The sequence below is a fragment of the Accipiter gentilis genome, chromosome 8 (genome assembly GCF_929443795.1).
Source record: "Accipiter gentilis chromosome 8, bAccGen1.1, whole genome shotgun sequence".
Lineage (NCBI taxonomy): Eukaryota > Metazoa > Chordata > Aves > Accipitriformes > Accipitridae > Astur > Astur gentilis.
This window is the reverse complement of record NC_064887.1, coordinates 36,755,994-36,778,731: the sequence shown is the minus strand read 5'-3', so window position 1 is coordinate 36,778,731 and position 22,738 is coordinate 36,755,994. Positions and strand designations below refer to the sequence as shown.

At 46.4% G+C, this 22,738-nt stretch overlaps 1 protein-coding gene across 4 annotated transcripts; it reads left to right on the top strand.

Moving 5' to 3' along the window:
* Positions 1-7: 7 nt before the first annotated feature.
* TADA1 (transcriptional adaptor 1) lies at positions 8-21,836 on the top strand. 4 transcript variants are annotated; one of them, XR_007507109.1, is made up of 9 exons: positions 8-174; positions 415-506; positions 1,655-1,720; positions 7,842-7,939; positions 10,919-11,128; positions 12,184-12,335; positions 13,357-13,519; positions 14,520-14,771; positions 20,286-21,836. XR_007507109.1 is itself a non-coding variant. In XM_049809332.1 (8 exons), exons 1-8 carry the CDS (start codon positions 101-103, stop codon positions 14,670-14,672), a joined length of 1,008 nt encoding a protein of 335 aa, XP_049665289.1. In that variant the 5' UTR covers positions 8-100; the 3' UTR covers positions 14,673-14,999. The 4 variants fall into 4 exon arrangements, 2 of the variants coding, with proteins under 2 accessions (XP_049665289.1, XP_049665290.1); XR_007507110.1 differs by lacking the exon at positions 20,286-21,836 and adding an exon at positions 19,133-20,265; XM_049809332.1 differs by lacking the exon at positions 20,286-21,836 and having other exon boundaries at positions 14,520-14,999.
* Positions 21,837-22,738: the final 902 nt, after the last annotated feature.

Here is a 22,738-nt window from a genome sequence, read left to right as displayed (position 1 = left end):
GGCGGTGAGGCCCGTCGTGCTTTACGGCTGCCGCCGCGCTTTGCGGCTTTGGGGGGGGGGGGGTGGGGGGTGTCGGTTGTCTCTCTGACAGGGAGCGGTGATGGCGACGTACGTGAGCGAGCTGGAGGCGGCCAAGAAGAGCCTGAGCGAGGCGCTGGGCGAGAATGTGAAGCAGTGAGTGCGACGGGGGGGGGGGTGGCCGAGGCCGAGCAGCGGTGAGGGTGTCCCGCCGGGCCGGGCCGGGCCTGGTTGCTGCGCGGCCCGTTCCTCTCCTCCCGGCCTTCAAAGGGTCGTGTCTGTGAGGCAGCCTCAGCGCTGGCCTGGCCCCGGGCCCCTCTGCGCTGGTGGGAGAAAGCAGTGGGTTTAGGAACAACGCTTTTCGTTTGGTGTCTGCACTTCCCCGCTCTTCCCTAGGTACTGGGCCAACTTGAAGCTCTGGTTCAAGCAAAAGATCAGTAAGGAGGAGTTTGACCTGGAAGCACGTAGGCTTCTCACGCAAGACAATGGTAAAAAACCATCCTGTGTTTGTTTTCCTGCCGGTTCTAGTGCTCGCTTGCCCCAGCCAGGCCTGGGGGGAGCTCCTCCCTGCTGCATGTTGCTTCCCGAACAGGGAAATTGCAGTGTGGGAAGTAAGAATGGCCGGGGCTCCGGTAGCAGTAGAGTTAAAAAGGTGGGAGGTGCCCTGGCCTGCAGGGGGAAGTACCGTTGTGGCTCCGGCACTGACAGACGATTTGGCTCTGTATAAATACGCTAAAAAGGTAAAATATGCTGTCCCAGCAACCAAAAAACCATTTTTTATGTCACCGTAGAGACCCAGTCCTATCTGTATCGCGCTCTCCCTTTGGTTGGGACTGAACTGGTGGTGTGGCTGAAGTGGGGGAAGGACCCCCGAATTCACCTAGGTGATTGTGCAGCCGGCAGATCCCCTTCCTGGCCTTTGGGGGTGGCAGGCTGGAGCGCTGAAGGGTGAGATTCCTTTGTCTCACCTCTGCATGGGTCTGCAAACATTGGCGAGCATTGCTGGGAGCTTTGTGGAGGTTCCCGACTTCCACATTTGTGATCCCTGCAGGGAAGGGCACGGAGTTTGTTGGTGCTTGGACTCAAAGGCCAAAGGGCATCCTGTAACCCTCAGACCCTGCTTATGAAGTTTGTCTTTGCTCTTTCTAATGTGTAATTACTCACTCCGTGTTCCTGTAACCCTTCTGTGAGGAAGTTGCATTTTATCTAGAACCTATTTGAGTTAACTTCACCTTCCTGGGGCTGGGTCTTACTGGTCCTTTTCTAGAAAAACCAAAAGCCCTGCTACCAGAAGTCTGCATAGCAGGAGGGACAACTGATCCTCCTTGGACTGGCCTAATACACCAGATGTTTCACATTGTGTGCTGTAGGGCTGGGTTTGTGTGTGTGGCATGCTGAGAAGTGACCTAACTTGTTTTCATGCCAGGTGTAGTATCCTTTTTGTTAGTGTGGTAGTAGCAGATTCTGGGTCCAGTAGAAGAAAACTCTCAAAAAAACTTAAATTGAAAGTTTGTATGTAGCTAAGCACGTGGGGAAAACACAACTGTGGAAAGGCATAGTGAGCTACTTTAAGATTGCTTTGAGGGGGTGCTGCTGGGCATGACATGTTGCTAATGAACTGTCTGTCTTCATGCAGTCCACTCTCACAACGATTTCCTCCTGGCTATTCTTACTCGATGCCAGATCTTGGTTTCTGCACCAGGTAAGTCCTGAGAAGCTTCATGAAAAACTTGGGTAGTAACGCTTTGCTGTGTGTGTGTTTGGTGGGTTTTGTACAAAACACTCCAATTTTCTGGGCCTTAATATTCATGTTCTTTTTGCCACACAGGCAAAAGGGTAGCAAAGTAGCGATTCAGCTGATTTCAGCAGAGATGCCTTTATCAACAAGCTGCATGTGCTTGGTTAGAAGCTAACGCTGGATTGCTGTGTATGATAAGCTGGTTTGATTTCTGGACTGGGTGTGTGCTGTGAGCTGAAGTGTAAAGGCAGATGCTGCTTTGTCTTTGATCTGCTTTGCTTACTGCTGTGCCTCTCCTGAACTTGGTGATACTCTTTGTTCTTCTCTCTGCTGGGGATATAATTTTGAGGAGCTGGATATTCCTGACCGATCTTGAAATCGAGTATGTATATCATAGAAAGATGCTTACTGGGAATGCTTATGTGAGTCTTGATTGAGCTATGGCCAATTAACCCAACCTTCTGCAGATAGTTAACCTTTTGACTTTGTAAGCATTTAGAAAGGCTGTCGTCAGGGTTGCGAGGTATGTTTTATTTGGTCTTCAGAACAACTCTCAATCCAGAGATCTGATAGGAAGGAGAACTGAGCTGCAATTCAAGACACGAAACTGCTGTGTAGTAAGGGAAAGAAAACTGTTACTGCCCTGAAGGGCTGAGACCGGAAAGATGAGTTTTTTGCAAGGAGAGAATACCTGTTATTAGGGTACCTGATGTAGTTAGAGGAAGGAAAAGGTGCAAAATTTATGGATAACCATAGCTTTTTGTGTCGTAGCAGGTCCTTAACTATACCAGCTGCGCTAATTAAATGCTAACCTCCCCCACCTCTGAGCTTGCTTTGTTTGCTCTTGAACTTTACAAATACCTTTTGAGTCCCAGACTTGTCCTCTTTAGTGGTCTACACTCATGTAATTTGGAAGACTTATGTCTAAATCTTGCTGCTCCTTGCTTTTGACTTGGAGTACTTACAGCTGGATTATAAAAAGAGCACAAGAACAGATACCTCTGTGAGTATTACCTGAAGTAGCAGAGTCTAAATTAGGAGGGGGAGGGAGAGAGTACCTGCATTCTCTGAGCTCAGCACTGAGCTGATGTGCGTGTTGGAGCAGAGATCATAGCTCAGAGGTCTTGCTTCTGTGCAGCAGTAGTCAGGTTAGAGCCCATTGCTGTGTGACTAAAGTTGGAGTTTATTCCCATGTGCACCACTCTGTGCTTAACTGTCTTGAATTTCATTTTTCTCTTTATCCAGTCACTTAGTATTGTGCAGCTCTTCTGCAGCCGTCCAGTCAGGCTTCATCTTCCCAGCTTGAATAGCTCAGATTTGTCAGCAAACTCTACCAGCTCCCCAGTACCCCCTTTTTTCAAGGCTGTCTAGGAATGTATTAAAAGTATGAGCCCCAACACAAAGCAGTGTGGTGCTCCACAGCTGCTTTCCATATGCCCGTTATTTCCTGCCTGACCTTTTTTAATTTCAAGTCCTTGTAAGGACTTTTCCTCTTGTCCCATTGAAGCTTATTCTCTTTAAGAGCCTTTGAAGAACCCTTCTTTGTAGTGCTTCAGCAGATCTGTGACAGCATGTAACAGAGTGCTTGCTGACCAGCTGGTCACCTTCAGTGCTTTCAGGCAGGCTTTTGTTGGCTCTATGTCCACAGATCTGCATATGCCAGCTTGAAAAAAATCAGTTTAATTGTGTGTGTGTGTTCTTAAAGACATGGTTTAGTGCTCTAGCAGCTAACAGTACATACTGCTAGTCCCTTCTAGAGTCTGTTTTGCTCGCCTCAGATCAGTGCAGAGTCTCCCAATGATTTTGGAGCTAATCTGTAAGGAGATACGTCTTTCTGGGCCACTGACTGGTAGATGTATTACACATGCATTTTACTACCAGTACTGCCATGCCACTTGCATAGCGGATTGTACATGCAAGTCCAGGAAGGTGGAATACTAGATTGTATGTCTAGATTTCTTTTTCTCTTCCCAGATGCCAGTCTGACACCTGCTAGTTTTCTGTTGTTTTTTTCTTTTTTTTTTTCTTCTTTTTTCCCCATGTAAGAATGGAAAGCTAACAGGCTTCTGTCTCCACCACTGTCTTCTGGGTAGAAGGTGTTTACTTCATGATTCATGGAAACAAGTAACTTTAAAGAAGTGTGCTTCATGCACTTGTCACGCCATCACATGGGCGTACATGCATGTACTTTCCACCTTTGTGTGAGAGAGACAAGGGGTAAAGAACCATCTTTAAAATGCTATTTTGTATTAAAAACCCACAAGGTGTGGTCAGTATTAAAAGTGTACTTCATATTGTGGGATTTGGAATAGGAGACCTTGGGGAAGGTATTTTTAAGGGGTGATTATAACATTTGTTGAACCATGCAAACAAACCCATCTGACTCAAATTTTGCTGCCCCTGGTAGTAGTGGTTCCACCTGGGCTTATAGGGGAAGACAGGGTGAATGTGGCCCTTTGTGAGAAGGCTTTCCATTTCCCCCTCTCATCTGCTCAGGCTGTTGGTCACACAAACTTCAAATTCTGGTTCAACAGCCTGTGTGGCACAGGATGTTTAGGCCTTGGTGGTGGAGAGGGAGGGAAGTTCATATCTGTTCCAATGTGAAGAATGACCAGTTGCTTTAATTCCTGCTGAGCTCCCACTGAGGGTACAGCAGGATCCTGAGTAATCCTAAATCTGAATTCTCTGCCCTTTTTAAAAATGGGTGATGATGTTCCTTCTGGTAGCCATGTTTGTAAAGACACGCATAAATACTCGAGTGGCACCCAGCTGTAATGTAGCTGGGAAGTTGTGAAAGTGCCTGAAGAGAGGAACCTCCCAGAAACATGCTACCCAAAATACTAGAGTGCCTTAATGGTGATTTTAGGTTGGCTGTGCCGGCCTGAGCACTGTGGCACGCTTCCCATTACAAGAAAATGGCTTTCTCTTGGTATTCTCTTTTTACCAATATTTTCAGAAGTGCTTTTCTGAATTTTTGCATCTGGGGTTGGTTTTTCTTCCCCCAAAAATTCCATCAAAAGAAACTCCAGTTTAAAGCCTTTCTTAACCTTGCATGAACTTGCTTGCTAAGCTTATCTTGTTTGTTGGACAATTGCAAGCAGTCAAGGTAGCAAGGTTTCTTGACTTAATACATTTCTCACTTGAACTGTTACTTCCCTCCTTAGCTAAATGTTAACAACAAAACTGAGACAATTGCAAGCACTTGAGTTAGTGCTGTAAGGATTTAATTTATTTACTAGTAATCTGGAGCTAACTAAGAGATGGTTCAGCGAATTAGAACTCTTGCTGGGATAGCAGGAGCTTTTTGTTATATCAGGGTTGCCCACAGACTTTGCTTGAAGGGCTGCCAGCTGTGAGATGGGCTCAGGTTGCTTGTGTTCCACTTCTCTCCAGCGAGCTGGGAAGGGAGGAAAAGGAAGAAAATGGAAGTGTCAGTTGTTGACAGAGGAGGGTCTTCAGAATATATTTGACTAAACCCTTGTCCCTGCAAGAAGATTTAAAAAAAACCCAACCAAAACAACTGAAGATCAAATAAATGAGGGTGAGAACATGCATGTTTCCTGTGCCTGGCTGCTTTTCTCTGTCGTGACTTTCTTTGTATCTTTGTCCTTTCCTCCTGTGCAGTGCTGGTGCAGCACGTCAGGAAAACCTGACACACTGTCTGGACTGGCTGGTGCCAGCACTGCAGAGATGTGGCAGCTCTTAGAAAAACATTCTTATCTGTTCCTCATCTTTGAAGGCCTATCAGCAGCCATTGCTGTGGCTTGTTAACATCTAATTCTCTTACTAGCAAGATTAAATAAAAGCTGCTAACGTCTCTGAAGTTTCATGTCTGAGCCAACCCAGCCTTGTCATTTGTGGCCAGGAAGGCAAGTATTGGTTTTCTTAGAATACAAGAGGGAAATTTTGCTTTCTTCATGTAGTGCAAGTCAGGCTTGTTAATATGAAAACCTAGAAAAGGAGCCAAAAAAATTCTGCTCTGGGCTCGTTATAATGGGGAATAGGAGATAGTGTCTCATCTTTTCCTTGTTCTAAGCCAAGTCTGGCTAAGTTTGTTAAATGTGCAGGTTGAGATTCAATTAAGTTGCATCTTTCAGATCTGCTGTCAAAGCCTCCAAATTTAGTTGCCATTTACTTTAAAAGTTACTATCTTATATTTTAAAATAAGGCATTTTAAAAATTTAGCATGTGCTATAACCTATTCATCTTGAATACATTGTTGGATAAAAGGGTAGTGTTTGCTATTTCTGTCTCCATCTGTTCCGCTTTCTCTGTCTCCACCAGCTGGTCACACAGTTAACTACGGATATGTTTGTAAGGAAGCTGCGAAGGAGCTGTATGACACTTTTGACAAGGAGGAAGGGCCTCGAGTGGGGTGACATTCTAAACTAGAGAGATGTGCTTTTATTGAAAGGTTTGAAATGGGCCAGGTGATTTCTGTGTCTGTCCTTAACACACCTAATCCCCCTCCTGCCTAGAAGGGGTCTGACCTGCTATGGAAGAAAGGAGGAGGAAAGGACTCGTCTGTAAAAAGCAAAACATCTTGTGGGAGAAGTAGCATTATTTTGATACATCTAAGATGTAAGTCTGGAGATCTCGATGAAGGGCAAGAGTTGTCCTTGAGACGATTGTTCATGGTTCTTTCCCACACCCCCTTGTTAGGGCCTCTACTGCAATATTGTAGTGATGAGTAGCGACACCAGCTTTATGATTTTCTGGAGAGGCTTTATTATCTCTTAATTTCCTATAATTGACCAGTGGATTTTGGTAACAGGGGTTGTTGTAGACTATTGTTTTTTTGCCTCACTAACAGGATGTAGCTAAACCTTTTGGTAAACTTTTTTTATAAGGAGAATATGCCATCTTTCTGTGTGAATGTAGGTTGTTTCTAACCCCTTCTCAGCAGCTGACCGTTCAAAAACTTCACCTGAATCCTCTGGTTTAGCTTGATCCATAAAGTCATGTTTTAGAAGTTTTTTTTTCATGGCAGAGGACACTGCGCTCATGCTCCAGCTATGAGTGTGGCAAGTTCCACATAGCCAAGGATTTACAGCCAGCCTCGTTCCCTGTAAACAGGGCTGTAGTACAACTCGTTTGCTGTGCCAAACCAAGGAAGGAGGATACTGGTGACACAAAGCAGAGGCTGCTTCTGTAGCTGTGTGAGGGCTGTCCAGTCTTTGGGTTGCACTTCTTGTTCACTGTCAGCAAGTGCATATGCATCCAATGCAATGTTATCTTAAGCCCTAGTGTGCCTAAAGGAATTAGGATCCTGTAAACCCGTTGGCAGGAAATCTGCTAGGCTGTCCTTGCCAAGAGCTGTGTGATTATCAGGATGTGGTTTGGCCTACTGTAGGTGTAGCTGTCAAAACAGCATACAGTGGACTTCTGAGCAGTCTCCTCAAGGTGATGTGGCCAAATGTAATTATTTCTTGGTACTACACAGTAATCTCTTTTTTAGCTGCTCGCCAGTTCTGGTCAGTCACAAACTCACTACTCATGTTGGTGTTGTCCTGCTCCTGGGCTCAGTGGAGCTTTGCAGTTTTTCCCCCCTTGCCTTTCCCCTCAGTGTGAGGAGAACAATCAGTCATGATGTTTAACAAGGGTCTGAGACAACGCTTGCTAAAGCTGATGAGGAACTGTAAAGGCAGATGTAATGAGTCAGACTGCTTGATCCTGCTGGTTAATGTCTGATCTGATCCAGGAGTTGGTGGGAGGAGAATCCCCCTCCAGGCAAGCTGCTGTCATCTTCCTGATGGAACAAATGACTTGTTCCTTCCGTGTTGCTTTTCTTGGAGGCTGTGCTTATCTCTCTCCTTCGGCCATGGGTTTTTGTGTGGTGTGTGGACGGAAAGTTCTACTTAAGTAATGGGTCATAAGTAAGTCAAGCTAGCAGGGGTCTGACGAAGGGAAGGGCTGCCAAAAGCATTCTCCCCTGAGAATTCCTTCCTCTGGGCCGTGGCTGTTGATTTTTGGGTTAAAGCTTAGCAGGAGGCCAAATGTTAAGCGTTTTTCTGTGTGGACAGTTTCATCCTGGCCCTAAATCAGCAACACCTATCAAGTGGTTTTTTTTCTTTTCAATTTGTAGAAGGTGCTGGATCTCTGCCGTGGCCAGGTGGCTCTGCAACTAAACCTGGAAAACCCAAAGGAAAGAAAAAGATTTCTTCAGTTCGACAAAAGTTTGATGTAAGTCTCCACAGTCAAATAGTCATGGCTCTCTGATGTTCTGTTGGGGGTGAAGAGCTCTGCACAGCATGTAGTTTTTGTTACTACCAGGGATGATGGAAGTTCCACACATGCAATGATGTACATCATATTTGTTTTGAATTCTGCACTGGGGCAAGAGCTGAGGGTTAGTGGATGCTGCCTGTCTCATGGAAGCCTCTTGGGAGAAAGGCTACGGTGTGACCTGGCTTTGTTAGACATCAGAGAACACATGGAAGAACACCTAAATGTCAAAGTTGCAAAAGCTTGTGTTCCTGGGACCATCGAGGAGTACCTTTAGCTCTGTGGTCACTGCAGTAACGCTTGGACAGGTCTTTCATAGTCTCATTCACCTTTCAAGTTCTCTGTAATACCTTGTTCACTTCACACATCTGCTGCATTCTTGAAGCAAAAGTGATTGCCTATTTATTCAGGCAGTCAGGCAGAATTCCGTGATTGTATGAACCCCTCCACATGACTGCAGTCCGAAGTGTTAGAAGTAAGATGTTCCTTGGCTGGAATGTTCTAGAGGGTCAAGTTGTTTCAGAATTGAACACGCTTTGCAAAGATGCTGTCTTCTCATAGGTGGCAGAGAAATGCACAAGATCCGGTTCGCTTCACAGCGAAGGCTCTGTATGTGGATCTGGTACTGTCATGCATCTGTTCTACAGTTGTTTCTGTGCCACCAGACCAGTGTGGAGGGGGCCTGGTGTGAAAGAGGATTGGGGTGGGGCACTGTCTTCCAGGGATGGAGTTTGATAAGACTGTTCAAACTGAAGTAACAGTTTGTTGAAAGGGAGAGTGTCTGTCTCTTACTGAGCCAGATTTATCAGGTGTCTGAGCACACTGTGATCCAGTTCAGTTCTCTGACAAGTCAGAAAACTAACCAATCACAAAAGACCCCAAACCCCAAGTTTTTCTTGCTGGTTTATTCAGCTGGATCAGCTTTCTTTGTGGTTGGATGAATGCCAAAGCCAGCACAAAGGAAGAAGGGGCTGGGGATAGGGGAGAAAGGTGGGGCTGTGAAACCTCCTGCTCTTACTCTGTGAAAGGTTAGCTTTGCTCAGCCGAAGAGCATACCGCGCTCCTAGGGACTATAATTAGGCACTGTGTGTGTGCTTCAGAGAGCAGTGTTTCAAAGGGATGCAAGTCCAGCTGAAGGCTCATTGTATTTAGAAACTGCTGAAATACTTCGCAGTGTTCACAGCAACCCGAATTCTGCTGGCAGTCTGTGTTATCTTTTTGTTTTCAAACTTAACCATAACTTTTCAGTAGCAAGTAGAGGAGAGTTTGAGAAGGAAGTTCTGATGTAGTGGAAGTCTTGGAATTTGGTTTATTCAGATACCCCTGTGTTACGCCACATTTCTAGTGTGTGTTTATACATGTGTTCCTGGAATGCTTGATAGTAAGTACTGTATGAAGTGTATGTTATGATTAACGAGCTTGTCTATTATTTGTGGAATTCCCGAGTAGTGTGAACTTGAAGTGCCTTGATATTTCCTGATGTTTCTCTCACTGGTCAGAGTAACAGTTGTGAATGACCACAGATTCATTCCAATTGGCTTCTGCTGTCCCAAACCACATTCCTCTTGAGTTGCTTACATTTTGAAGGTTGTCTTTTCCAGCTTTCCTGTAATGAAAACATAAGTCTTCAGAATTATGGGGAGGGAAAACTGTTTTCACATCATTGGTGGGTGGATTGGTTTTTCACTCTGAGTTAAATGCCACACTGTCCTTTGAACGAAGCAGCCCCCCTTCCTCTCCTGAAACGAAGATGTGAGAAATCCACTTTGCTGTATATTCATTGTTTACATTTAAAGTATGTGTTTGTCTTGATGCCCCATAAAAGCCTTGCAGCAATCTTCATTCCAGAGCCACTGGATTTGTGGCTTGGAGAGTTAAGGGACTGTCCAGGAGTTGTGGGAGCACTCGATGAACCAGGGTCATGTTGTTCCTTTGTGGGTTGGGGCTGGGCCAAGCACATGTCTGGGCTCAAGGATCACTCATTCCTGTCTGCTTTTTCCTCCCCCTTTACCTGGGGACTGAGGCTTTCCGGGAGCCACCACAAGCCCTTAGAGCTTGAGACACCAGCACAGCAAGGGAATTGTGCCGGAATAACCGTGGTCTGGGAAACGGGGGTTGCCACCTTCTGGTATGAATTCCTGTTCTGTGATGTTTTTGTTTTTTTTTTTTCTAAATAACTGAGTCAGTTCTGAAAAATAGCCATAATCTATCTCAGAATCAGTGGCTGCTCAGTAACACAGCTCTGCTTTGAGTATTGAAAGTGCATGGGGGAGACTACAGTATGAAATTGAGAACAGGAATTTGGCTAAGTTGTTGCATTTGAAGCTTTAAAGAAATGTAAGAAGCACTTCATCACACAAGCTTAGGATCATGTTTTTTAATCTTGATGGAAACAGTACAGTTAGTAACTAAAAAATACACCCTTCTGTACAAGAAATGACTAAATAGACAAGGACTCTTCAGTGTAGAAGGAGGTGAATGAGAGATGTGAAAGTCCATAAAATCATCACTGGCCCAGATAGCGTGAACAGAGATAAAAGGGACAATGACTGACCACACTTGAGACGTACAGGAGAATCAAATGAATCTAGCAGGTGGGAAGTACAGAGTAAACCAGAGGAGGTGACTCTTCATGTGGTGTGTTGTTTCTTGCTGCAGGATGTTGTGGAGACCCAAGGTTTAGGTGGTTCAGGGTGCTACTGGACAAGTTCATGGGCTGTTTAATGAAAGGACACCAACACTGGCTCAGAAATTTCTTCAGTCACAAATTGTTGGGGGTTGGGAGAGTATCCTGGGGAGGAATATCACTCTGCTTGTCCTACTGTGATATGTTTTTATAGGTGTTTGCTTTCTGACTGGAGAAGGGATGTTTGGCTTGATGAACCAAAGGGTCTGACCGAGTATTTATCAGCTGATGCTCTAATGTGTTCATAACAGCACAGGTTCCAGCCTCAGAATCCGCTCTCTGGAGCCCAGCAATTTGTGGCAAAGGATCCTCAGGAGGATGATGACTTGAAGCTGTGTTCTCACACCATGATGCTTCCTACACGTGGCCAGTTAGAAGGAAGGATGATTGTAACTGCGTATGAGCACGGCCTAGACAATGTCACAGAGGAGGCAGTGACCGCAGTTGTTTATGCTGTGGAGGTGAGACTGGGCTGGGCAGCAGTGGTCGTCTCATTATAGCAGCAACAAAAGGCTCTGTGTGCAGTATGGGGTAGCGTCCCTCAGTGGGGAGAGAAAACCTGCTTCTCTAATTGCCCGTTTGCCTTGGGAGGAATAAGATGAGAACCAAAGGGCTTCCAGATTGGTGGCGTTATAGATGTAAAGTCTTGGATTTCTGCTTGCAAGTGTTAATTTTGAAGTCCTTGCATATGAAGAACTCCAGGTATGCTTAAGTAGCTGTTTTGGAAAATGCTGTTCTTGTCACTTAAAAGCAGGGACAGAACGGGAACTCCAGTTTAAACAGTTCCATGAAAAATAATCCATTATAGGCGCAAGTATCTGGCATGGGAGTGAGGTGACAGAATCAGGTAATACCTGCAGGTGAAGTGCATGCTGGTGCTGGTTTTGGCCATCAGTGGTGCATTACCTGACATATCCCAGGAATGATACAGCCATGACTTGCAGCCTTGATGTGTGGATGGCTTTTTGGAATGAGAATGTGGTGGCCAACCTGAACTCCCCATCTGGGGGTGAGGCCAAATTAAGAAGCAGTTGTCTGCTTGTTTTTTCAGGCAGTTGCTTCTCCAGCAATTTCCAGGCAACTGAACAGTCTGAAAAAGAGGAGTGAGTGGCTTTTCACTGTAGTTTTAGGGCCAGTATTTCAGTACAGGTGTACCATCTAGTGCCAGTTATGAAATCTCTTAATTCTTTATCAAAGGGATCAGAGGTTGGGAGCTTCCTAGCATTTAAGAAACCTCTTCTGATATCTGAAGCAGCGCATCACATATTAAAGTACAGTTCACAGGCTAATGCGTAAAAGTACTTGCACAGTGCCATGTTCTCTGTATCCAACTGTATCAGATACAGTATGTTTTCACATACTGTAACTTGTCCAGATCTTAGTTCCCTTCGTCTTTAGGTCCTTGTGGTTGTAGCAGCACTACTTCTGTCTTGCCAATAGGTGAGGCACTTCTCACAGCCGTGGCTTGGTAGAGTGAATAAATCGGCATGTGTAATAAGACTGTTTTTCATTGCAGAACCATCTTAAGGATATTCTGACATCTGTGATATCCAGGCGGAAAGCCTATCGTCTGAGAGATGGCCATTTCAAGTATGCCTTTGGAAGCAATGTTAACCCGCAGCCATATCTGAAGAACAGTGTTGTGGCTTACAACAATTTAATTGAGTGGTAAGGAGCTCTCAGCACACTGCTCATTTCAAATGCAATTTGCTAGTCCCGAAGTCACTCCATGGTTCAGTTTCTCTTTTTACTTAGTAGAATCTGTTAATAATGGTGTTTAGCTTTCACACACTAAGAAGGTATCAATACGGAGGAGTGTATGGCTAAACAGAGAGGGAGAATATGGGGATTTCTCAGCAGTGGAGTTCATGACAGTGTTAAGTCTCTCTTCCTTGCCTGTGCTTGTCCATCAATTCATGAAGGTTACCCCTGGCCCTCTGAATGTCCTCAGTAATTATTGTTTTTTGGAAGCTGTAGGGAGTGACATGGGAATTTTGCTGCTCTCAGGGAAACTGCCTGAAAGGCAGAAGAGCCCTTCTTTTGTGGGGACACCGCTGTTGTGCCACAGGAGTGAAATGTCAGTGAGGACCTGCAGGACACTGCCATCCTGTCATTTCCTGCATCCAAATGTATTTATGGTTCCTTGGCATGCCTTTACAGCTAGCAGAGCTTCAGGGTCATCTTGTTCTCCGAAGTCTTAATGTCAAACAGCTTGTGCTGTGCCTCTGGTAGTATGTGCGTATGAGAAGGCAGTTGTGTTTGTCTAAGGCAGCTTCTAGAAGTTGACAGGAGGTCGTGGGTGTTCTGAGATTTGGTTGTAGCACTACAAATACTACAAACGCAATCCACTCCAAACAACTCTGCCTAACGGCTAATGTCTTTCAATTTAATGTTGTGGGTGCCCTAATTTTTGTGCTGGGTAGAAACTGTCAGCTGTAAATAACACAAGTTGCCCAATCGAGATCAGTTAAGCAGGTTTGAAGCATGCTGAGGATCACTTTGCACTATTTTTATTAAACTGGAATTTTAAAGATATTTTAATTACAGCTGAAATAATATTATGCACAGAAGGGATAAGTCAGCTGACACAGAAAAGCAAACTCTGGGGCTAAGCCCCTGCTCTGTGACTTCCAAAGCTGGTGCTGTTTTCTTGACTGGAAGGTTTTACTGCCTGCTCTGTTGTCTATAGCCCTCCAAACTGTGCGACACCTTCTGCCGGTCAGAGTCTAACTCCCCAGCCCCCGCCTGATGATGCTGAGCAGCAGGCAGCTCTACTCCTAGCATGCTCTGGAGACACCTTGCCAGCGTCCCTCCCGCCAGTGAACATGTATGACCTTTTTGAGGCATTACAGGTAAGCTGTTCATGTTACACTGTTGTGTCACAGGCAGCACTGCCCTGAGTACCAGCTACCAGTCTCAGATTTGGTTACATGCATGGCGGGGGATTTGATTTCTCCTCCTACAGTCTGTTTCCTTCTTTCCTTCTCAGATATACAATTCTTTGGCTTTGACTTGCTCCCACTGTTAGGTAATGGTTAACATATGGTCAGCTCGTCATTTAATGCCTGTTCTGCTCCCCTTGGTCAGAGAGTTGGTGAGGAAATCCCTGTCTCTTCTTGCTATGTAAGAAGGCTGTGTAACTCTTCCTCTCTAGCAAGGCTGCAGCAATTATATTGGAACTTGAGCTAGACTGAGATTTTGACAGTGATGCAGCAAAATTACTTGCCTCGCATGTCCCTTCTTACTCCTCATGTTCCACCTGGGTACTTGGAGGAATACTTGGTCCTGGCATGCAGGCTGCTGCGGTGGGTTAGCTAGGATCACCCTAACCCTGGGGAGGTGTCTCAGGTAGGCTGGATGAATCTTCCTGTCGAGATCTATGCCTGTGGTTCCGTCCCTCTCTGGCAGCTCTGGGGATGTTCAGGCTACTTAGAATGTCTAAAATTAGCTGTGAGAAATTGCCTCTTGATCACTGCTATTGTGAACGGGCCTTGAGATTTTGTCTCAAGGCTGCAGGGGCAGACCATTCATTGTAAGAGCTGTAAGCAAGCATTCATCTCATGTGTTTAGTCAGATAGGCTTGTTTGTAAGATTTTGATGGCATTGCAAGAGCAAAATTACAATTTCCTTACCGTGCCATTTCCTTACAAAATGGCAGAACAGGCAGTTGTTCTGTGCTGGCTGCTGTGGCAGTGCTGGCAAGTTGCAGCTCTCCTCATATGTGACAGCCTGCATCCCTGCTCTGCAGGGCTGGTGCTCTGATCATCCTGTAGTAGAGGGAGGTTCTTCCATGGGCAATATGGGGAAATGTGTATGAAAGCATTAAACTTGTTTTCTAACGTGTATTTCCAGGTGCACAAAGAAGTTATTCCTGCGCACACTGTCTATGCTCTAAATATTGAGAGAATTGTCATGAAACTTTGGCATCCAAACCACGAGGAGCTACAGCAGGATAAAATCCATCGCCAGCGCCTGGCAGCAAAGGAGGGCCTTCTACTCTGCTAGAGCTAGGCAGCCGTGTCAGGCCTCAGGTGGCTACGGTGCTATTCCTTGGACTTGACATTCAGATGCTTCTTGCAAACCTGTCAGCATTTCAAGGATGACGTAAGTTATGAGTCAACTTTTCCTATGGAAATATGACTGAGTTGTGGTACGCTTTCTCTGCTTCCCCAGAGTCATGTGCCATGGAGTGCTTGCAGCAATCCCACTGAATTGGAAACGAGAAACAAGATTTGTTTGCAAAGACTGTTTTTTAGGAAAAATAAACGTGAGGGTGGAAAGCGCTGGTTTTAAATAAGGTGTATTTGTGTTTTCTTTTGTGAGCATGAGGAATCTGTCTCCTCGCCCTCCCCTCCGGTAGTTTCCCTTCTGAGCTCAGTCTCCAAGGGCCTTGTCCAACTTCTGTTGCAGTTGATGGGTTCCTTTTCCATTCTTTTAACTGGAAACAGGGTGGGCTCTTGTGAAGTGAAGACAAGCAATTCTGTAAGCTGACATTGTTCCTCTTCTACCAGGGGAACTTCTGTTTAGAAACTCTGAGAAAACAAGGTAAAAAGGGAAAAGTCCTTTCTAGCCTGTCTTTTGAACTGTTTTGCATCACAAAACATGAAGGTGTGCACTGTCATAGGAATGCCTCACCAGTTACCAAAATGCGCAATAAAATCAGGGTTGTGAGTAATGTTTTCATATCAGCCTAGTCCTTGACTCACCTCTGTCTTGTAGTAGTAACGATCAGATGTTCTAGGAGTTGTTGGACCAACGACAAGAGGCAACCTCTGTGCCTGTCAGTACAGCTAATGATTTAGCCATCCCAGCAGGCAGCTTGACCATCACTTGAGGTGGGACAGCAACTCCTGAATACAGATACTAATCAACTGTTTTAGTGTTGCAGACTCCTTGGATTTGCAGCTTGAACAAGATGTCTCGTATTACTTCACTGTAAAAAAAATATGCAGCCACACCCCTTTCCACATGGGGAGGCGTGCAGATCACTGTAAAAGGGGAAATTCCACCTGCTGTGTTTCAGGTACTCTACTGTCTTCCCGAGTCACCTGTGTGCTCCTCAGATGCTGAAGGGAACAGGCTTATTATAACACAAGAATTCTATTAAAGTGTCTTAATTACTATATTACCTGGTTTTAACCACACCTATGGAGGTACCTGCTGAAGGATGACTTGGCTTATTGTACCTCCAGATAGTGGAATTGAAACAGCTTCCTCTGAGGCAATATGAAAGGGGAAGCTCATGGTTCCCCTCCATTTTAGTTTTCCTCTGTTTGGGAAGTATTTGGGTAGAAGAGCTGTCATCTTTCCCCTTTCCTGTGCAGTTTCCGTCTCTACTGCACCCCCAGGACTGAAGAGGATGCAGGTCCCTGATGTTTCCTCCTGGTTATTTTTTTTTTTATATAACTTCCTTTCTTGACCCCCATGACTGTTCATATTGGATCAGTGTTGTAGCAAGGGGCTGTGCAGCTGTCACTGTGTTCCTGGCTGTCCTGTGTGCCCTTGTGGCATGTGTTGTGGAGTTAGGCATAGCAAGAGGCAGTGCCCATGCAGATATCAGTGGCTCACGTCATGAGAAGACCATTTTAAGATTGTGAAGAAGCTGGGAAAGGCAACGGCAGAGAATTACAGCAGGGCCTGGCAGGATGAGAGCAGTTGTACTTGGTAGGTCATGTCTCTTCGGGTATGGCAGTGTGTGGTTAAGAGGGAAATGGGAGAGAGGAGATGCAAGATTTCTTTTGGTCCCTTTCTCTCAACTGCCATTTTTCCTGTATTTAAGCATACATAGCTGTTCAGAGCAAGCCTTAGCTTTAAAGTTGACCCCAGTGGCTTTTACATGACAATTTTTAAAAGCAGCATTGAACCTGAGTAACTGTGTGGTAAGATCATCAAGTCACCCAAAGTACGGACTCTGGGGTGTGGGAGGGGGATTTCCCAGACAATTGTTATGCTTCTGGTGTAAAATGAAAGCATTAAGTTTGTTTGCTAGAAACTTTGGGGCAGCTCTGACGATTTCAGATCTGAAGAAAGCACGCAGCCTCTGACAGCATCACAAGTGAGTTCTGAAACAAAATACTAAGTATGGCACAAGAAGTGCCTCTCTCTTCTGTTTGCATGTGCTGGGGGGAAGGCTCTGCAGACAGAGCCTCATATTCTGAAGAGCTGAGTCATCTATTCCACACTGAAAAAAGTGGGTTATTTGGGACACCTGCTAGACAACAAAGTCTTGAATAAGGAAATCCTGTCAGCCCCATTTCACAGATCGGAAAACTGAAAGGCACATGTTCTCAATGCACTTTCCCACAGTCTGAGGTCTCTTCTGGGGTAATTTAGCTGGAAGGGATGTCCGAAGGCTGCTTTGTCAACCCTGTGCTGAAAGAAGGGCTAAGTTCAAAGTTAGAGCAGGTTGTCTGTCTCCAGAGATGAGACCAGAGAAGTGGTGGCGTCTTCTATTCCAGTGTGTGACCATGCTGACAGTGAAGGTTTTCCTTGCATCCTGTCAGAATTTCTCATGTCGTGCCTGTGCCTGCTGCCTTTCAGCTTTTCCTGAGTGTCTGTAGTTCCCCATCAGAGAGTAGCAGATAACAGTAAGATCTGCCTTTTGCCTTCTCTCCAGGCTGAACAAACGCAGCTTGCTCAGCTTCTCCTTATACCAAATTATTATCAAGATGGCCTCCACTGAACTTGCTCTGGTATGTCACTGTCCTTGTGCTGGGGAACCCAAACTGGAACCAGCTCTCCGGATGGTCTCACGAGTGCTGAGCAGGATCCCTCCCCTTGCCCTGCTGGCTGTACTCCTGCTAGCATTTGGCCTTTGCCGCATGGGTGTACTCCTGACTGCTGGGTTGCTTGTCCACCCACGCTTCCAGGTCTCTTCCTGTGAAGCTACTTTCTTGCCTGTTGTCTCCAGCCTGTTCTGCTGCAGGGGGTTACTCTATCCCAGTGGCAGGGCTGTACATTTGCCATTGAACTTCTTGAGGTTCCTCTCAGCCTGTTTCTCCAACCTGTCTAGGTTCCTCTGAATAGCAGCTCAGCCCTTTGGTGTATGAACCACTCCTCCCAGTTTGGTGTCATCTCCAGACTTGCCCTTATGCTCCATCCTATCATCCAGGTCGGTAGCAAAGATATTAAAACCTAAGAAGCCCCAGTATAGGCTCCTATGTGTTGGTCCCAGTATTGAATGCCACTAGTAACCAGCAGCCAGCTGGACTCTGAATTGCTGACCAGTGCTCTTGGAGACCTGCCCTGAAAGCAGGGTTATGGTACTGATACCTATCACTGTTAGGCTGGTGGTTTTCACTGTGACATGACATATGTCTGTCTTCACTACAATAATCAGCCCTCTAAAATGAGTAAGATTACTGAATTTCAAAGCAGCAGCTCAAAGTAGCACTGAAATTAGTTTGGAAGGGTCTGTTTTCTGCCCCAAGATCCACCAAGAACCTGTCAGGTCTATGGCAAGCTGAGCTTGACCAAAACTTCCTTGACAGATGTTAGCCTGAAAAACTTACAATGGAAGCTTTCAGAGTTTTCTTAGGCAACCTGTTGTGCTGTTTAGCAATCTTCACCACCGAAGGCTTTTTCCACAGTCCTGTGCCTCTTGCAGCAGCTTAGGCCTAGAACTTGTCATATTCACCCCAGAGTATTGTATGGAGAGAGTAGGCAAGGAATGAGAGATCATCTGTCACATCCGTAGTAGTGAGAATTGCATCTTATGTTCTTAATCCAGTAGGAACTATGCAATGTACTGAAAGTTGCCCCTCAGGAGCTTCTAGTGCTTCTAGCTTCCATTTCTAGGTTTGCAGTGGAAAACCATTAGCCACCACATGGAGAGGGGAAAAAAGTGCTTGAGAGCTTCACCAGGCTTACTTCATGGGCTGAGTTTGGGTGAAGATGGCCATCTGATCTCAGGATGTGGTCAATGCCTCTGGGAGTGTTGGATGCAGAAAGAAAATCTCTTATTTTTACTTTTCAGACAGTTCCAGCTGTCAGACCTGGCTTAAGTCTGACCAAGCCTTTACAGCTGGGTGCCAAGGATCATAGAGGTGTGAATGTAGCCCTCCTCAACACCCCTAAATAGCCAAACCCTTGCTGCCAAGACTGGTGACCAGGAAAGATTTTTCTCATTGCTGGTTCATAGCAGAATCCTGGAGCATAGCACTTGCTATCAAACATGGACTGCACTGCCTTTCTCTTAGCTTAGCTGCTCATATATCCCTTCCCAGCCTTCCCACTCTTCTGCAGCTGAGGTGGACTTTTTTGGTTGTTGTCCCAGTTCTTCCTTCCTAGCAGAAAATCCCCCTGTTGTAGGAAGCTGGGATTGGATGTGATGCAAAGAGTGGGCCCTCTGTTTGAGGTCCAGAAACTGTGTGCCAGCAGTGCCTAAAAATACAGATTCTGGTTTCTCAATAGAGGAAAATCTAAACTAGTGACTTTGTACCACCTTCTTCCTACTCGACCTCTAGGAAACTTCTGGCAAAGAGAGGAAAATGAGGAAATGAGACTGCTTGCATTTAAGCAGAAACCACATGCACTGCATTTCTGTCCTTAACCGTGAATGCCCAAGAGCCCCAAACTGGGTTTGCAAAAATGATCTGCTGTCCAGCCAAGCGAAAACAATACCAAGAAAGGAGACCTCCTTCTGTGCTCCTGGGGTGGAAGGAAGTGTGTGACCTATTGCTGCAGTCTGATGTCATCAAAGAAGAAAGTCTCCACAGAAGAGGGGCTGCCTCCCCAGTTCTGAGAATGCAGCTGCAGAGAGGGGTGGTAGTGGCTGTTCCCTGTCAGGGACTTGTAGGTGATAATGGATGTGTCTTGCTGGCCTGAAGTCATGTGCAGAAGGGTTTGCAGCAGTGCTGCAGCAGTAGCATGATGCCAGCAAGCTCTTCTCCCAGCGAGAGGCACAGCTCGTGCTGCTAGAGGAGGGCTTTGGCAGTGTGACTTCAACAGGCTCCTAAGTAGTAAATAATTTCTCGGAGCCGAAAGGTTTCCTTGTGGCGTTGCCTTTCTTCACCAGCGTGGTTACTGGTGTGATCTGGTTTGGCAGGAGGAGAGGACGAATTCACCAGGCTGCCTTGCAGTTACTGCAGAAAAGATCTTTATGTGTAGCTGTGGCTGTAGCCTGGGGCAGGCAGGGAAACCAGGCAGCGTCAGGCAAGTGCACCCTTTGTGTCCTTGAGGTCAGTATTTGCCAAACCTTGAGGCAAGCACAGCTCTGTGTGCTCTAGACACTGCAGGCTGAAGGGACTGTTGGAGGCTTGGCACTCCTCGGGCTTGTTTGTCCAGCAGCAAACAGCTAACAAAGTGTGCAAAGTCAGGGCACAAACACTACTGTGTGCCTTCCTCAGGTGTATAGAGACCATAGTTCACACTGAGATCAGGGCACCTCAGCTGCCTCCAAGACGTTGCATCTTCTGAGGAGTCCTGTTAAGTGTCCTGGGCATCCCCATGCAGACCCAGCTCTGGGGTTGTGCAGCAATGACAGGGACATGGTGCGGATTTCTTCTGGGTCAAGCACAGGCTGCTGGTGACCACCGAGCTGCTGCTGTAACCCGCTTCCAGCCCTGAGTATGATTATGGTCCAAGGTCCTGATTAGGTGATTTTTTTTTTTTTCCTAGATCACAAAAGGCAGAGGTAACTGGACAGAAGACTTGTGTAAGAATAATTTTTCACCAAGAATTGCATCCAAGTGAAGCTTTTTGTAGCCTTTTTGATTCATTTCTTGCCAGGAAATGAGTTTGTCTCCAGATAACATCTGGCCAATGGGGGTTTTATGACTGCGGAGCATCCTCAGTCTGAGGATGCTCGGGTGCAGTATTGGAGGCCTGGACTTGGGCTCTTGTTCTGCCTGAGGGCCATTTAAGTGAGGACAAGAAGTTTCTGCATTTGAGTGTACAAGCAGCACCCGGGGCTGTGCTTGGACCCTTGACGTCCCTGCAATGGGTACAGTGTACGGAAAAGAAACTGCCACTGCAGTGAGTCTTTGTGGCCCCCTTGCCAGCTCAGGTGTGCCTAGCAGAGCCGTTCCCATCACACATCCTGTGAGCAGACCCTTTGCCACGTGTCCAGCACTTACCCTCGCCTTGGGGGGCCAGCTGCTGGGGAGCTGTGCCTGGGAGCAGGGCTTGGGTGCCCAGCTGGGAGGGTGCTTGGCAGCTTGCTCTGCTCCATCTGGATCTGATGCCTGGGTAAGCCCTGGAGGAATTGTCTCTGAAGAGAGCTCCCTCAGAAAGATGGCAGGCACCGGCTTAGTGACTGCCTCGCTGGGGGTGTGTTGTTGGTTATCATTAAAAAGTATTGTTTCCATTTGAATATCTGAAACCAGTTTCCCGGTGGTAGGTTTTGTTATGTCTTTGTTAAATTTAAAAGCTCCCAGAATCAGATATCTGCTTCTGTGCAATGACAGCCACTTCTGAAACTCCACTTCGATAAGAAGAAAGAGGAGCTGGGTTGCTTTTGTCTCACAGGAAGGGCTGCTGGCCTTGCCATGGAGCAGCCTGTAACCTCTTTAAACCCTTTGAAGGTTTTAGACCTTGTTTTGGAGTGCGGAGGCAGTGCTCCTGTCCAAGCCCTGGCAGTACTGCATGTGGGCAAAGGCCTGTTTCTCTTTTCCTTCCTTACTCCTCCTTCCACATGCCCAGCTGGCCAGCTTGCTCTCCCATCCCTGGAGGCTGGCCGGGACTGAGCAGTCATCCCCAGCAGTTCTTGAGGTTGTTATCCTGCCACAGGTAATTACAGACAAGCCTTCTTTAGGTCTTTCTGTCTCAGTGTGGGTTGGACTACAGTGGTAAAGACACTGCAGGGAACAGTCTCCCCAGGTGGTTTTATTTCTATGTTGGAAGCAGATACTCCAGAGAGGGTTTGGCAGAGCCATCAGCAGGTGCTTGTCTGTGTCCTGTAGGAGGTTCGCACAAAGCCCTTCTGTGAACTGTAGGCTTGATTTTCAGATATTAATATTTTGTTATTAGACTATATGAAATGCTGATGGTAGCAGATACTCTATGATGCTTTAGGGAAAAGCAAAGATTTCAGACGTTTTTCCACTGAAACTTTCATTTCTCACTAAAGCACTATTTTCCCACCAGAAAGAAATCACAAGGCAGCTCAGCCTACTTTATTTTTGCCTCTGCCCCCAACCTCTCCAAAATATTCACCCGAAGATTGTTCCAAGTTGTCAAATCTGGTTTTTAACTCTCTAATAAATAGTTATTTATTAACTCCATAATAAATGGCTTCAGAATAATGCTTATCTACCAGCTTGTCCTCTGTCCTCATCCACTCTCTACTGTGCTCCATAGAGATAGGAAGAGGGGAAGCAAGAGCAAGGCTGCCTATCGGCTTTGCTTCTGTGCCCTGGGAGTGCTCAGTGGAGATATAGCCCTGCTGTTTTGGAGGTGGCTGATGGCTTGCACCAGAGGTTTGGTGCTTCAGGGGTGTTAGCAGGTTTTTCTCCTTTCTGATGTGTTGGAGGGTCATCTGTATGAATCCCTCCTGCCCTGCAAAAGGTCTCAGCTGGACTCCCTGGCTTTTCCTCATGCCTTTGAGCAAGGGAAGTGCAAGAGCGGGGCCTGGACTCCCATCACAGGCAGCAGACATCACACGGTGTGGTGGCCCTTGGTCTGCAAGGACCATCCATCGTGAGAGGAGGGAGGCAAGGTGTGTGTCTGTCCCTAAGCCAGGGACATGGAGCAGAGCTTGGCGACCCTTCTGGAGCTGCAACAGGCACTGCACACAGCCCTGGGAGTCATCCTGGGGGTCAGCAGCTGCAGTTCAGAAAACTTTTGATATTGAAAACTCTTGGTGCTGAAAAAAGGGGGAAAAAAGCCCTTGGGGCAAAAAAATCAAGTATTTACTCTCCTGCCCAAAACCAACTTGTACATGCTGGTGCAGTGAGTCATAAATCATGTTGGCATCGAGGCAAACAGCCCTGTCCTTGCTCCAGGGCAGCAGGGCCCTTTGTGGCATACCGCAGCGTGGGCTGGCTGCACGTGGCATTGCTCCCTGTGCTCCTGCTGCTGTGTCTGTGCTGGCTGGCTGCTGCTTGCCAGCTGCCCCTGCCTCATATCTGCCT